Source organism: Eptesicus fuscus, chromosome 11, assembly GCF_027574615.1.
Source record: "Eptesicus fuscus isolate TK198812 chromosome 11, DD_ASM_mEF_20220401, whole genome shotgun sequence".
Classification (NCBI taxonomy): domain Eukaryota; kingdom Metazoa; phylum Chordata; class Mammalia; order Chiroptera; family Vespertilionidae; genus Eptesicus; species Eptesicus fuscus.
The window spans coordinates 29,582,900-29,598,846 of NC_072483.1; the positions used below are offsets into that span (position 1 = coordinate 29,582,900).

The 15,947-nt window shown below is 37.0% G+C and overlaps 1 protein-coding gene across 1 annotated transcript in view; it reads left to right on the forward strand.

Annotated features, from left to right (window-relative positions):
- The window catches only part of MBD5 (methyl-CpG binding domain protein 5), a 164,551-nt gene that overhangs the window by 112,497 nt on the left and 36,107 nt on the right, over positions 1 to 15,947 (forward strand). The window contains exons 5-6 of the mRNA XM_008138704.3: positions 395 to 575; positions 5,255 to 7,390. Of these exons, the coding sequence (XP_008136926.2) occupies positions 395 to 575; positions 5,255 to 7,390 (2,317 nt within the window). The remainder of the gene's footprint in view (positions 1 to 394; positions 576 to 5,254; positions 7,391 to 15,947) is intronic.

The window sequence follows — 15,947 nt, forward strand, 5'->3', positions numbered from 1 at the left end:
GTAATATTAATATAGTAATAAAATAAAGCCAAAGGAAAAGTTAGCACATAGAAATGTCAGCTTTTGGATTTTTAAACTGAACTTCATCTATTTTTGTACTGTTATATCATCAGGAAATATAACATCAGGGAACATAGATTCTATACCTTTGCATATATATTTTTTTATCTTGGCTATCGTGGAATTAGGATAATTTTCATTATTTACTGAGCCACTAAAAGCCATGAGTTCAGCAGAAGTGCTATTAAGTTACATCAAGTTGCTTTTCTTAAATAACTTGAGAAAGTTTTATTCATATTGATGGCCTAATCTATGTCAAGAAATGTTTTAAAAAAGCAACTTTTTATGTTATGCTTTTACGACATGCTCTAAACCGAGGCCATTCTTTTTCCAGGTGTTTAATTTTGATCCTGGAGCTGCTGTGAAGCAGAGAACTGCAGAAGACGTTAAAGCCGATGAAGATGTCACAAAGCTATGCATACATAAAAGGAAAATCATCGCAGTGGCCACACTTCATAAAAGCATGGAAGCCCCACATCCTTCTCTGGTGCTTACCAGTCCCGGAGGAGGAACAAGTATGTAACGTGGTGAAGGGTTTAGGAATCCCACCCACCCCGCCTCTCCTAGCGGAGTCACGGGAGATCACTTGGCCAAGCATTTTCCAGGTCCACTTTTCAAACATGCACAATGCTTTCAAAGTCATGAATGTTTTATCATTTTATTTCAAGTAGCAAACTCATTCTGAAAAATCCCCATGAAGTTGTTTCCCAAAGTGTCCCATCACAATCATCTAGTTAAACAATTAGACTAAAGACTGATTAGCACATGCGCATGTGATGGGGTATGGAGCTGGGCTAACAAAAGAGAAAGGGACGCAGATTTTTAGGAATCAAAGGTAGGCTGTTTCTTGGGGCTGTACTTGAATGTGGGTATCAAGTCCTCAAATGCAACTAATAATATTTTCAAGAAGTAGCAGTGTTATTTTTTTCTGTCATTTTATAGCTATTTATTGAGCACCTACTAGTAGATCTTACCTTTTTAGGAACTTTTTATACCTCCCCCAACAAACCTGTACACATGAATGCATGCTTTCATATTTTTTTTTAATTTCAAAATGCAGAAAAATTGCATGAACAGTTTATTGAGTACCACGTACCCTTCATCTACATTCACCAATTAACAATTTTGTTTTAGAAATTGCAGATGTCATAAAAATTGACCGCTAAATAGTTCAACACACATGGACATTCTCCTCACAAACCAAAATCTAATTGTCACATTTAGGAAATTGAACACTGATAAAATATTATGATACAATATTATCTAATATGTAGTCTGTATTCAAATTTCTCCTGTTGTCCTAATAATTTCTTATAGTTATTATTTAATCCAGACTTTTTAAATCCAGAATGCAATCAGAGATTGTGCACTGCAATTAGTTGTTCCATGTCTTTAATCTGCATCAGTTCCCCATCTTTAGTTCTTTCATGGCACTGACACTGTTGAAGAGTCCGGGTCAGTGTTAATAGGATGTTCTTCAATTTGGATTTGCCTGATTGTTTCCTCATTTATATTCACGTTAAACAATTTTTGCTAGGAATACTGCACAGGTGATATTATGTCCTCCTCAGGAGGCACATAATGTCAATTTATCCCATATCAATGACATTAAGTTTGATGGCTTGGGTATAGTTATATCCATCTGATCATTCCATTGTTAAGGCACTTTTCCCTTTAAGATTAATAAGTAATCTGTGGAATCATGATATGAGACTGGGGAACTTCTTTTTGTAAGGGCTAGAATATAAACTCCCTCCAAAATATTACAATCTACTTAACACTCGAATAGTAATTCAGAATAAAATGTGACTAAGTGCCAAAGTGTTTATGAAGGATAAGTGATGTTCTGCAGAGCTCTAAATACAGATGACGAGTGTCCCCTGTAGTGATCAGAGAAGGCTTTACAGCAGAACTCAGATTTGAACCAACCTGGAAATTTGTAGGATTTAGAAATATGAGGGAAATAAGACAATTCTTGTCCAGAATGAGTAGAATCGATAATGTGGAAGCTAATCTGACTTGAGGGGAAGATTGAGCCTGCATAGGTAAGTTGGGGTCAAATTATGGACTTATTTACAAAGAGGAGCAGTTGTGACATTGGACAGGTAAAGATTGACACTTAGCACTCATGTGAAGAGGGCAGGGAGATAATTCAGCAGCTGTGACCAGAGAGCTCCTTTCCAATAACCTCTAACCTTTAAGCTTGAACAGGGATGATCAGAAAAACTTTGCTCCACTAAGGTATGTAAGAAAAAAACAATCTTTTAAGCGATTTTTTTTTCTTTTGATGAGCTACATTTTTTAAATTAAAAAATATTGCCACAGTTTAAAGACATTTAGTAGTAATAGATTATTTAACATTTACCAATATCTTGCCACCTCGACATAACTATGGTTTCACTTTTGCATATGCTCATATCTGCTGCCTCATATCAACCAGTTTTACCTCTTTCTACATTCTGCCTTGCTACCTTTTTAATGACCTTAACAGAGTCTTGATTTGGTTCTCAACTTTTCATATCTTAACAAGTTTCATTATTAAAAAATAAAGATAAGTATTTAACTGGAACAGGTATGAGAGGCATATCTCCATCCGCTCTTACAGTGGTATACTTTATTGGATTAATTGCTTCTTTTACTAGCTTCAGGCATAACATTATATCAACTTACTAATTTTATGAAATTGATATCTAAACATTTAATTATTTAAAGCTCAACCTTAAATGTTAAGAAGAATTGTATAGTAATTTTCACCTCTAACATACATAAACATACATTTAGTTTCTGCCTATTCTTTTGAAAGGTCTCCATGAAAGCCCTTGATGGGTACCTAGCATTTATATTTGCCAACTCTCCTAATACTTTAGTTCCTAAGTGTATCATAACGGCGGCATGACTTTTGTTTGTTTATTTAGTATTCCTATTATTTTAAAGATGGTAACTATGTTTCCCCAGGTATGGAAGAAATCCTTTTTAAACCACAGCTATTTTCTAAATTCTGTTGTATATATTTTTTCTGTCTGTTGTACATTTAAAAATGCCAATGTCTAAATTTTTAATCACTTAACTGTAAATAATTATTGAAATACCCAAGAAAAGACACAAGTCTGTAGTTTTGTTCCCGAAGAGAACACAGTCAATCTTGTAATAAGACTAATACAGGTACCTAGTACCCCAACTACTTTTCATATATTATTTATATTGCAAACTTTGAAAATCTCTTTTTAACAAGAAAGTAAGTTCAGTTGAGTTTATCTTATATCATTGGTTCTCAACTTTTCATATATTATATTCAGAAATTACTCTATCCAGAATCTTCACCATGCTAGAAATAGAAAACCCACATTTCCAAAGACAAATATATGTTCACTGCATTCTCTTACTTCTTTAATAAATCTTTATTGTTCAGATTATTATAATTGTTCCTCTTTTTTCCCCCATAGCTCCCCTCCACCCAGTTCCCACCCCACACTCTGCCCTTACCCCCACACTGTCCTCATCCATAGGTGTATGATTTTTGTCCAGTCTCTTCCCGCCCTCCCCACTCCCCTTTCCCTCTGAGAATTGTCAGTCCACTCCCTTTCTATGCCCCTGATTCTATTATATTCACCAGTTAATACTGTTCATCAGATTTTTTATTCACTTGATTTTCAGATTCACTTGTTGATAGATATGTATTTGTTGTTCATAATTTTTATCTTTACCTTTTTCTTCTTCTTCTCTTCTTAACACCTTTCAGCATTTCATACAATACTGGTTTGGCGATGATGTACTCCTTTAGCTTTTTCTTATCTGTGAAGTTCTTTATCTGACCTTAAATTCTGAATGATAGCTTTGCTGAGTAGAGTAATCTTGGTTGTAGGTTCTTGCTATTCATCACTTTGAATATTTCTTGCCACTACTGTCTGGCCTGCATAGTTTCTGTTGAGAAATCAGCTGACAAACATATGCCAATATGTTGTAAGTCTTAGAATGGGGATGGCCAGCATATAGTATGAATGAGGTCACTCTCAACCCCTGTGCCTGTAATAGACTCAGTGGCATTTTCTACAGAGCCCAGCAAGGCTCAGCATCCTTTCCATCAAAGCACTCTAAGCAGCCACCACCAGTTGATGGGACTTGGCCTAGGAAATCAATTTTATTTGCCATCCCTGTTTTACAAGGTACAACTTTATAAAATAGTTAAACATCCTTAGGGGCTAAACAACTTGAGCCTAGAATTCTGACAAGATAATGTGAAAGCTCTGTCCAGTGGGCCAGCTTGCTTTTGTTGCCTGTATTCTGTTGATCTCCAAAGGGACTGAAGGGACTCCAAAGGCCAGTGAGGGAGAGATGCACTCTGTAAAAAGAGGAATCGCAATTAGAACCCAGCACTAAAGATTTAGCAGTCTGAATGCTGCACAGGAATTCTGTCCTAATAAAAGAATTGCAGCCTTTTACCTGAGTTGACTGACTAAAGTTGTTTTTACAGTAATGACTGGTTAATGTCAAAGAAACTGCAGTGTTATAGACTTGATGGGAAGTTAGGCATGATTGCAGTATCACTGCTTTTACCATTGTTATCGCTCCCATTATAAAAGATTCTGAACTCCATTCACTTAATTCACAAAAATTAAGACTCTTTTACTCTTACAGTGAAAATGTTGGGATAAAGAAGCATTTCTATAGCTGTCCTGATGAGGTTTCAGTAAGATAACAGAAACATTTATAGGGCAACAGATTTTCTGGTAAAAATGGCAATTCATTTAAATCACCCAAGAAAATATGCCACACAGATAATAATTTTCTATTGTAACTGTGTTCCTAAAAATTTCAAATTCAACAAGATAGTAACATCATCAATTCTATGTGGGTTGTCAATCTTGATTTTGCATATTCTAAATATTATTAGAATGGCTGATGTCAGTATGAACTGATTCAGATTTTCATTCTTTCTCAACAGATAAGAGGCAAACAAACATAATGAGCAGTTAATTGAGGACCTTTGGCCAACTAAGGGAGAATAACGTGCACTTTTTAAATCAAAATTTAATGTAGAGTGGAGAATTTCTAGTTGCATAGAGGCACGGCTTCTATTTGCAAATTTCTATTTCCAGCTGCCCTCCCTTCCTCATTTCCTCCCTCCTCAGCCCTCACCCCCAAATACAAAAGAGCTGAGATGACTTAACAGATTTTTCTTTTCCTTTCACATCAGATGCAACTCCAGTAGTACCTTCACGGGCAGCAACTCCAAGATCCATAAGAAATAAGTCTCATGAAGGAATTACAAATTCTGTAATGCCTGAATGTAAGAATCCTTTCAAGTTAATGATTGGATCATCAAATGCCATGGGAAGGCTCTATGTACAAGAACTGCCTGGAAGCCAGCAACAAGAACTCCACCCCGTCTACCCCCGGCAAAGATTGGGCAGCAGTGAACATGGACAGAAATCTCCATTCCGTGGCAGCCATGGAGGCCTGCCCAGCCCAGCATCGTCAGGATCCCAGATTTATGGAGATGGCTCAATCTCTCCGAGGACTGACCCACTTGGAAGCCCTGATGTTTTCACAAGAAATAATCCTGGTTTTCATGGAGCTCCCAATTCCAGTCCTATTCACCTGAATAGGACTCCTCTCTCTCCACCTTCAGTAATGCTACACGGTTCTCCTGTACAGTCATCCTGTGCAATGGCTGGAAGGACTAATATACCTCTCTCCCCAACCTTGACTACAAAGAGTCCAGTAATGAAAAAACCAATGTGTAATTTTTCAAATAATATGGAAATACCACGAGCAATGTTCCACCACAAACTACCCCAAGGCCCACCTCCCCCTCCTCCACCTTCTTGTGCTCTTCAGAAAAAGCCATTAACATCTGAGAAAGATCCACTTGGCATTCTTGACCCTATTCCTAGTAAACCGGCGAATCAGAACCCTGTTATCATTAATCCAACTAGTTTCCATTCAAATGTCCACTCTCAGGTACCTGTGATGAATGTAAGCATGCCTCCTGCTGTTGTTCCTTTGCCAAGTAATCTCCCTTTGCCAACCGTAAAACCTGGTCACATGAATCATGGGAGTCATGTTCAAAGAGTTCAGCATTCAGCTTCAACCTCCCTGTCCCCTTCTCCAGTGACATCCCCAGTGCACATGATGGGGGCTGGAATCGGAAGGATTGAGGCATCGCCCCAAAGATCACGCTCATCTTCCACATCATCAGATCATGGAAATTTCATGATGCCACCTCTAGGACCCCAAGCCGCTTGCAGTGGTATTAAGGTTCCACCCAGGTCACCAAGGTCAACAATAGGGTCCCCACGGCCATCAATGCCATCAAGCCCTTCCACCAAGTCCGATGGACATCATCAGTACAAGGACATCCCTAACCCATTAATTGCTGGAATGAGTAATGTACTAACTACCCCAAGCAGTGCAGCTTTTCCTGCTGCATCTGCCGGAAGTGGTTCTGTAAAGAGTCAGCCTGGTTTGCTGGGAATGCCTTTAAATCAGATCTTGAACCAGCACAATGCTGCCTCCTTTCCAGCAAGTAGTTTACTCTCAGCAGCAGCCAAAGCACAGCTAGCAAATCAAAACAAACTTGCTAGTAACAACAGTAGCAGCAGTAGCAATTCTGGAGCTGTTGCTGGCAGTGGCAACACTGAAGGACATAGCACTTTAAACACCATGTTCCCTCCTACTGCCAACATGCTTCTCCCAACAGGTGAAGGGCAAAGTGGTCGAGCAGCACTAAGAGATAAGCTGATGTCTCAGCAAAAGGACTCATTGCGGAAAAGAAAACAGCCTCCTACCACAGTTTTGAGTTTGCTCAGACAGTCTCAAATGGATAGTTCTTCAGTTCCTAAACCAGGACCCGACTTGCTAAGGAAGCAAAGTCAGGGTTCTTTCCCCATCAGTTCAATGTCTCAGTTACTACAGTCTATGAGTTGTCAAAGCTCTCACTTGAGTAGCAATAGTACCCCGGGTTGTGGGGCCTCAAATACTGCTTTGCCTTGCTCTGCTAACCAGCTGCATTTTACAGATCCCAGTATGAACTCCAGTGTTCTTCAGAATTCACTGACACAGAACATCCCTATACGAGGGGAAGCCGTGCACTGCCACAACGCAAACACTAACTTTGTTCACAGTAACAGTTCAGTCCCCAACCACCATCTGGCAGGTTTGATAAATCAGATTCAGGCTAGCGGGAACTGTGGGATGCTCAGTCAGTCGGGCATGGCTTTAGGAAACTCATTACATCCCAATCCACCTCAGTCAAGAATTTCAACGTCCTCCACTCCAGTGATACCAAACAGCATTGTTAGCAGCTATAATCAAACAAGTTCTGAAGCAGGTATGGTTTTCTTAGAAAAAAGTACCCAGAGGTACTAAACTTTTCTACGTTTTTTAAAATTTGTACCAAAATATTTATTATGATAAGAAATGATCCTCTTTCCCCATTGTGAAATTCTCATCATTTCTTTAGTATTTATAATTTCATTTACAGAATGCTAGGGATCTGTCTGCTAGGGGAAAACAACAGCCACGGGGATTCCATGTATGTCCGTTATTTGTCGTCAATCTGTGTCATTTCGAATATCGTTCAACTTCCACTTGGTCATGTTAACCATTGGACTCTAAACTACAGAAGCCATAGAAGGCAGGGCATCCTGGCCCATGAGCCAGGTTCTTGGCTTATGCAATAGAAAACCTGTGTCCCCTAGCTTTTGTTTGTATTCAGGTAAATGAAGCTCATCGTGGAAAACCCAAAAAGGCAAAGATAAATGGATTTTCTGTTCTTGCTGCTGACCAGAAATAGGTGAATGGATAGGAGGAGGTAACCAGAAGTTGTATGAAGTAGAAAGCTGTCTTCTAATGTGTTTTCTTATCCTAGTTTGCTATCATTTATTATTATTTGAGAAAATTTAAAAATGGATATTGACTACTCCCTTTTTAAAAAGGGTAATAATTTAAGTTTTCTAATAAATAAAAAAAAAAGGCTTGAAAACCTGATTTCCAGAATTTTTGATCTTGATATTGTTTTACAGTTTTCTTGTAGAACTAAACCATTATTTTTAGCATTGACATTAAGGTTTTGAACCCAAATTTATTGTATCTTTTCATCCACTATGAATGGAGACAAATCTATTTAAAAGCAGACACATTAGAAAGAACTGCATTTTGTGCAATAGATTCCTCAGAAATTTTTAAAAATGTAAAGAAGCACTCAAGAGAGAAATTCATTGAAACATCAAAAACTTGGCCATGAAAACATTAAAAAGAATACTCAAAACACAGCACTAATGATCTGGGAGATTTGTGGGAAATGACAGGAAGAAAATAAAAGGTGGTTGTTGAGACAAAATTCAAATATGAAAATAGTGGGCTTTAAAAACCAGAGTGTTAATGAAAATGAGAAAACTGCTGAGGCTTTTAATAATAAGCTGTTGTACAGGCATGTATAGACCTTATGGTACCACCTTGCTGGGACAGCACTGTGACCTATGTCGTTGTTACCGATAGTTAGATCAAGTGTTTTTTCCCAGTGTCACTACCTACACCTGCCGTCCTCCACAACTCATGTTCGTGTTGTTTTGTTGTATTTAATGCAGAACTATTCATTAGCCTCTTGTGTTAAAAAGAATATGAGGCGGAGAAGATAATTGAAATCATTAGTGTCTTCTTGGTATTCTTAATCTAAGGAATTTCATGAAACTATGTTTTGTGTTTAACAGGATACTTATTACAAACGGGCTTCTAGCTTTTCAATGACTCATATTCCTTTTTAGATAATTCCACACAAATGAAAATTTAATCTTATGCACTTATCAGATTAAAGTTACATGAAATAAGAAACTATTTTAAATATTTATTAAGCATACCTTCAATCATTTAGATGAGAATTGTTAGTCTTGTTGTATTATATCTTCAAATTTTGATACCCCTTACCTCAACTTACTTTGTTTCAGGTCTCAGTTCATATTGAAAAGTGTATGTATTTTATTAATGATGTATTTAAGTTTATATGTAAAGACAAACATTTATTTATATTCTTGTTTCATCTGGATGTCAAGTGTAGACTTATTTTATATAGTCTTAAACATGTATTTTCTTATTCCTCACATCTGTGTAAAACATTGGATCCGGATTCCCAGTGTTGGGAGTACCAAAACACACAAGTTTAAAATTGATTAATGTAAGAAAAGTGCTGGCATATAAATAGCTAAAAGGGGTAAGAATAAATGTCTAGTAATGATATGGATGTGACCAGTCATATGTAAGCTAACAGCATATGCTTGATGAAAACTTAGGTCAGTAAGAATTTTTAAAATATCAAACTTAACAAGATTAAATACTAATTAATATACATAGATTGAATATGCAGCTGGTTATGAAAATTAGTAGATTTACTAATTAATATAACTATTTTGATGAGCTGAACATTGAAGTCTCTAATGCCGTTTTTCTTTTTGATATATAGTGAACTGTCACTGAATGTTCTGTCACTGTAACTGCTTAGACTAAATATTTTTTTACACTGACTTTGTTCATCCATCAACTAAGCACCCAGGCTGGGCATTCATTCATAGTCAGACAGCAGATGACGGTCACAATTATCTCTGTAAGTTTTGCTGGATATTCCTAACATACCAGTTAGATATTAGGTGAAAACACTTTTATTCTTAAAATGTTACTTATAGCTATTATTGAGCACCTATTATGTACCAGGTGATTTTCCTAGGTTATTTCTGACATAGGCAGTTTTCCAGAGTATAAGGCATCATTGTCCCCATTTTCTAGATGAGTAAATTGAGTGTCAGAGAACTTAACTGTCCAAGATCATATATAACGGAATTCAGATTTGAACTCAGGTTCATCTAATTCTATAATCCATTTTCTTCTCAGCTGCATAAGTTCTTCAACTGAAACAGTGGTTAAAAAAACTCTTTTCACTTTCAACATCTTAAAAAAATATCCAACAGATAATGAATTGAAGCATGTTACAAGCCACGTTTTTAAACTTTTGATACACTTTTAGACAAAAGTCGGTTATTTTTGCCTTCTCTCTTTGGACTCTAATATTATAGTGTACAACGATTAGAATGTTTGTGTCAATGCTGGCGAATTGTGCAAAATATCAAGAGAACTGCCCTTCATTTGCTAATTGAATTTGGTGACCTTTATTTTAATGAATTGGTATCATCTGACTCAGATAAGAATGGGTTTCCTAGTGGATAACATGTAATTAGACTTTTAAAGGAGGCGACTATGCATGTACTAGTCTTGTCGTTCCCAGTGAGATACACAGTGAGGTAAGGGACTAAGGTAACACGGGCCCTCTCTGCTCCACGGTAACAGAGCCTGGACAGAGCTCAAGTGGCCTCCTGTGCAATCCGGTGCCCTTTTTCCTCTTTCCAAAGCAATAGCTCAAAAATATTGCATTAAGACATCTATTAAGACAAAAAAATCACTTGCTTTCAAAATGCTTCATAATATTGGTAATTCATTTTCTAAATCTTCTTTTAAAGAGTTTTTTCTATTATGAACAACCCAAGTACAGGTTTTTGTGTGTTGTTTTGTTTTTTTTTTTTTTTTTTTGCCTATAAGTGAGTTCTATGGGACACACTCAAGTATGGGAGTTGGAGACAAAGATAATTTTAAAAATCAGATAAAAGATATGAAATACTTAGGAAACATTTTGTGAAACTTAGACTACAAGGCTTTATTGGTTCTATTTGGAGTTTTGAAATTGCCTTTCCATTAAAGCTCTCTAAACATTTGCTTTGTAAAGTTTACAGGTTTCTGTTAGCTTTTTAGATATCAGATTTTAAGTAAGGTTAATATTTCCACATGACAGATGTAGAAACTGACCAGTAGGAAGTGGCAAAGCAAAGCTGGGGATCTGACCACCAACTTCCAAAGTTCCTGATCTCAGTGCAAACACTCAAACTGCTGAAGGCAGGCTGTTCAGAGAGCCCTCGGTCGTGAGCTTTGAAAGTAACTTTCAATTTATGAAGAGAGACAGGTTTCAGCATGTTTTGTGGTGGTTTGGTTTAGAGAGGAATCCAAAATCAAGTACCCTTGACTCAAATTTCATTTCTCCGTGCCTCTGCCTCCTGCCCGCCTTCTGATCTTAGAACAGAAACACACATGCCAAGAAGCCAGGCCTCTGCGGGGACTTAGCTCCGTCAGCGCCCAGCCACCCAGGCCTCTGTGGGAACTTAGTCCCTCAGCGCCCAGCCACCCGGGCCTCTGTGGGAACTTAGTCCCTCAGCGCCCAGCCACCCGGGCCTCTGTGGGAACTTAGTCCCTCAGCGCCCAGCCACTAGGGCCTCTGTGAGGACTTAGCTCCGTCAGTACCCACATTACAACCAACCCATCCTTTCCATGGCCCTGTGGTTTTTTTCCAATTTTCAAAGAAACAAAATGATTTATACTACTCTGCTAACTAAACTGAACCTTACTTTATCCAATATGATAAGGTCATTAAATACAACTTTTTTTACTTTAAAATGCTTTTTATGTTCTCTTATTTTCCCCTAATAAAATCATGAAATAAACTCTTCTGAACACATGAAAATAAATTCTCTGAATGAGCAGAGTATGAGTTTGTACCAGAAGAGAAGATAACAAACATTTATTTGCCTTAACTCTTAAAGATATAAATTGACTATAACAAGAATACAAATAAATATATGTTTATGGATATATATATATTTTTTTAAACTCTGGAAAAGACGTGTTTTATTTCAGCACAAAATGCATTTGATTGAAACTCACTATAACCATTGATATGGTAGGTATAAGGAAATGAAATAGAGCCACAAAAGGACACTCTTGGTAAAAGACTGCAAAGTAATAAGCTTGTGTTTTTGTTGTTGTTGTTCTATGTATTTATTTATCCTCAGAACATGCCAGACCGAAAATAAAGGTAAATTGTCATTTCCTACATGTTACAGGTACAAAAAATTATGGGATAAAAATGTTCAAGGGTGATTATACTCTAAGTTAGAGCTCTCAAGATATGGGAAGTTTGTGTAGAAATAATCTTCTAATCTTACATAGACTAATGTAGAGTGAAGAATGCCAGAGGCCTTCCTAAGGTCATGACTGAACATACATTAGTTTCTATTGAAAGTATTTCCACCCAAATGTTTAAATGCCTAGATTTTATCATCATGCACAAGTTTTCTAGGTTAAAAGTTGCCCTCTTGTTTTTTAACCAAATACCAAAACTATATTAAATTCTTGATTGTGCGATGATAGCCTATGTCTATTCTCTTGGTTAATTTTTTTGCAAAATGAGCCATTTCTTCTTTGTTGGAAGATACTGTTACAATAGACAATGTCTTGCTGCTTAAGAAGGTTTCCTACTATCAGGGTTACACCAGTTGTTTTGCTTACATATCCCAAGCTTAATGTTTCCTTGTGTGCAAAACAAGGAGCTAAAAACGTGTTTTACTTTAGACCTTGAGTCTGTGTAATCAAAGGAGATAACAGAACTCAGAGTGGGGTGAGATGTTCACTAATCCAATTATCTATTCTGTACCTTTTAAGAAATAAACTGTCCTAGTGTGTAAATTGGGAGAATTTTATTCCATTGCAGTACACTAAGCTCACTTATAAAGCCACTAGAAATTCTTCAGTCCAAGAGTAATGCCTAAGCTACTATTTACTAAAATCAAGTGGTCTGAAAACAGTGAAGCAGCCTCTGAAAATCCCAAATTATAAGCAGTGATGTTAACTCTACAAAAATTTGACTCATTAAAAATAACAATCAAAAATGTTCCCATGGTGTCATCAAAATAGATACCATTTAGTACCATGTCTAAGTGGTACGAGATAAATCAAATCATTAAGTTCTTATCTTCCAGGAACTTATATCAGACAACATTAATGCCAACCAAGAAAAGAGGAGAGTAAACATCCTTTTCTAAGAATTATACTTCTTGCAAATGCAAAGTGACAACTCACCTTTTCACAGATTAAAAAATGGAATTAGATGACAGAATTCTGATGGAGTAGCTGAAATACTCCTGGGGTGGAGCTAGTCCAGGGAAGGTTGGAAGTCTGCCCAAGACCCACAGGTACAGGTCTAAGAGAGTGTTTACCACAGACACCCTGAGTGGGCTCCAGCGCTGCCCACGCCACCGGGAACGCCTCTCGCACTGTAGTCTGATAGATGTGCTTCCTGGAGCGCTGCTCCATAGAGCATCCCCACGGAGTTGAGCTCTAGGCCTGATCTGAATACAGTGTTTGTCAAACTTTGGTTTTTTACTTCTTCCCACGGTAAAAAACTAACTTGCCTTACAATCCACCAGAGATATATCTTTAATGTATAACAAATAAAATTTTCCTGGAAAAAAAACACACTTATTACATGTGATGCACTCTGATATATTCTTTTTTTATCCTATTTTGTTGTATTTCTTTTAAAAATCATGATTCACTGAAATGATCACCCACTCACAAAACTTGACCCAGCACTCCAATGTTAACAGAAGCAGTTTCCACAAAATAATACCCTAGTTATGCAATGCGCTCTTTTCTATTTATTTATGGTTGGGGCATACTAAATTGATTTTGCAGCCCCAAATTGGCCTAAACACTGTCTCAGACTATTCATGGGATAATAAACTCAGCAAATATTTATTGAGCACCTAGTATGTGCTAAACACTATTTTAGCACTACACATAACAGTATGCAATGAAAGGGTACAAATTAACTATATTAATCTAGAAACACCTAATTAAAATAAGGAAATAAAACTTCCAATTGGAATATTGATGATGCATTTTGTATGTTACTCTAGCACAGTGATGGCGAACCTATGACACGCGTGTCAGCACTGACACGCATAGCCATTTCTGATGACACGTGGCTGCTGAGGCGGCCACATGCCGAGGATGAAACATTTGCTGCTCCTGAGGATGAAACATTTGCGAAATAATGTTTTTTTCTCAAAGTGACACACTACCTGAGTTATGCTCAGTTTTTTGGCGAAGTTTGACACACCAAGCTCAAAAGGTTGCCCATCACTGCTCTAGCATATCCATACACTAGAAATCCTACCAAGCAAGAGATTGACATTCCTTCCTTCCCCCTCTTCTAAGTGCTTTTGTTTTGGGGTCCACCCCTCCCTTCTTTGTGGAGATCAAATAGACACTAAATGGTTCTAACTTATGATGGTTCAACTTAAGATTTTTTGACTTTGCGATGATGCAAAAGCAACACGGGTTCAGTAGAAAGTGTACTTTTAATTTTGATCTTTTCCTGGGCTAGCAATATGCAGTATGGTGCTCGCTCTGTGATGTGGAGCAGCCAGCAGCAGGGAGCCCCGGCTTTCAGGAGTCCACAAGGGTAAACAACCAGAACTCTACAGTGTACTGTGTTGCCAGTATTTTTTTGATACTGCATTCAATAAGTTATGTGAGGTATTCAACACTATTGTAAAATGGGCCTTATGTGAGATAATTTTGCCCAACTATGAGCTAATGTAAGTGTTCTGAGTACATTTCAGTAAGCTAGGCTAGGCAGTGATATTCAGTAGGTTGTGTATTAAATGCATTTTGATCTATGATATTTTCAACTTCCCATGGATTTATTGGGATGTACTAGTAACCCCATTGTAAGTCGAGGAACATCTGTAGTCCCTAGGACTTCCTGCCTACTTCTGCTAAAGGAATGCTAGGAATTTACATCACAAACCACAAGCATAAAGTGATACATTTTTGTAAATACTTACTATCGTGACATTACTAAGGCTTGGGAAAATAATGTCTTGTTGGAAGATGGAGACTTCTCATAGAGTTATTGTTAAATCAATCCTTTAAATATAGAGGAGAAAAGTGTACTATTTCCACTGTATGGAAAGATGGATTATATTTATTGACTCACTAGGGCATGATATTTTCTCTCGTCTCTAGAAGCATTCATTTTTACTAGGGATTGCCATTGAAGGCATGTAGTTGAAGGAGTTTCTTCTGTATGACTCATTTCTTGAATTTTATGGACAAAAATCAACATGTGGGCAAATCAATTTAGAAAGCGTTTTCTAACATGAAGTACTATTTATTCAAAATTGGAGATTAAAATGGTATAATGAAATTTTAAAAACAACTTATTGGTCTATTTGGTGTGAGCTTAATTAATGCTCTATTCTGTACACATACAAAGACATGTACAATATTAATACTTAACACATTGCGGACGGATCACGAGAATTCTCACTTCAGATTACACAGTTTTACAAAGTATCATACTTTAAAAAGATATTAGCTTGTAAGAACATGTAATAAATAACTTCAAACTGCAATGGGTATTTAATTTTAAAGCGTGCCTTTAACATTTATGTAATACTTTTTTTGTACTCGTTCAATAGAAACTTATCTGGCCACTGGGTAAAGCTAGCAATAGAACTACTGGTCCACAATGTGTTAAGATCCAGCCTTTAAAAAATTTAGCATAATATGAACAATGACTTTTCTCAAAGAATATTGGTGACACAGAAGATAAATCTAAAGAGGTAGACAGTACCTTTGTTTTGAAAAGCATTTTTAATGAGGCAAATAAAACTCAAGAATGAAAATTAGTAATAGTAGGAAAACAGCCTTAAAAATTTCTTTGAAAAATTTTGCTGATGCTATTTCTGTATACACACACACACACAGAGAAACTATATGTGTGTGCAAAGCGTACTGTTTATATTTGGAAATCAACCTAACTGGGCAAGTCCTTTCCTCGTTGTGCTAGACTCTCACCCTTTGATTGGGGATCGAGGCACATGATCTCGCACCAGGAAGGTTTATTTGGGTAGCTTTATATGTCTTCTCTCTTCTTCAAAAGCAACAAAGAGAAAAACTATGCCAGTTCATGGTACTGCTGGCTGGTATGAAATGATCACTTTTTC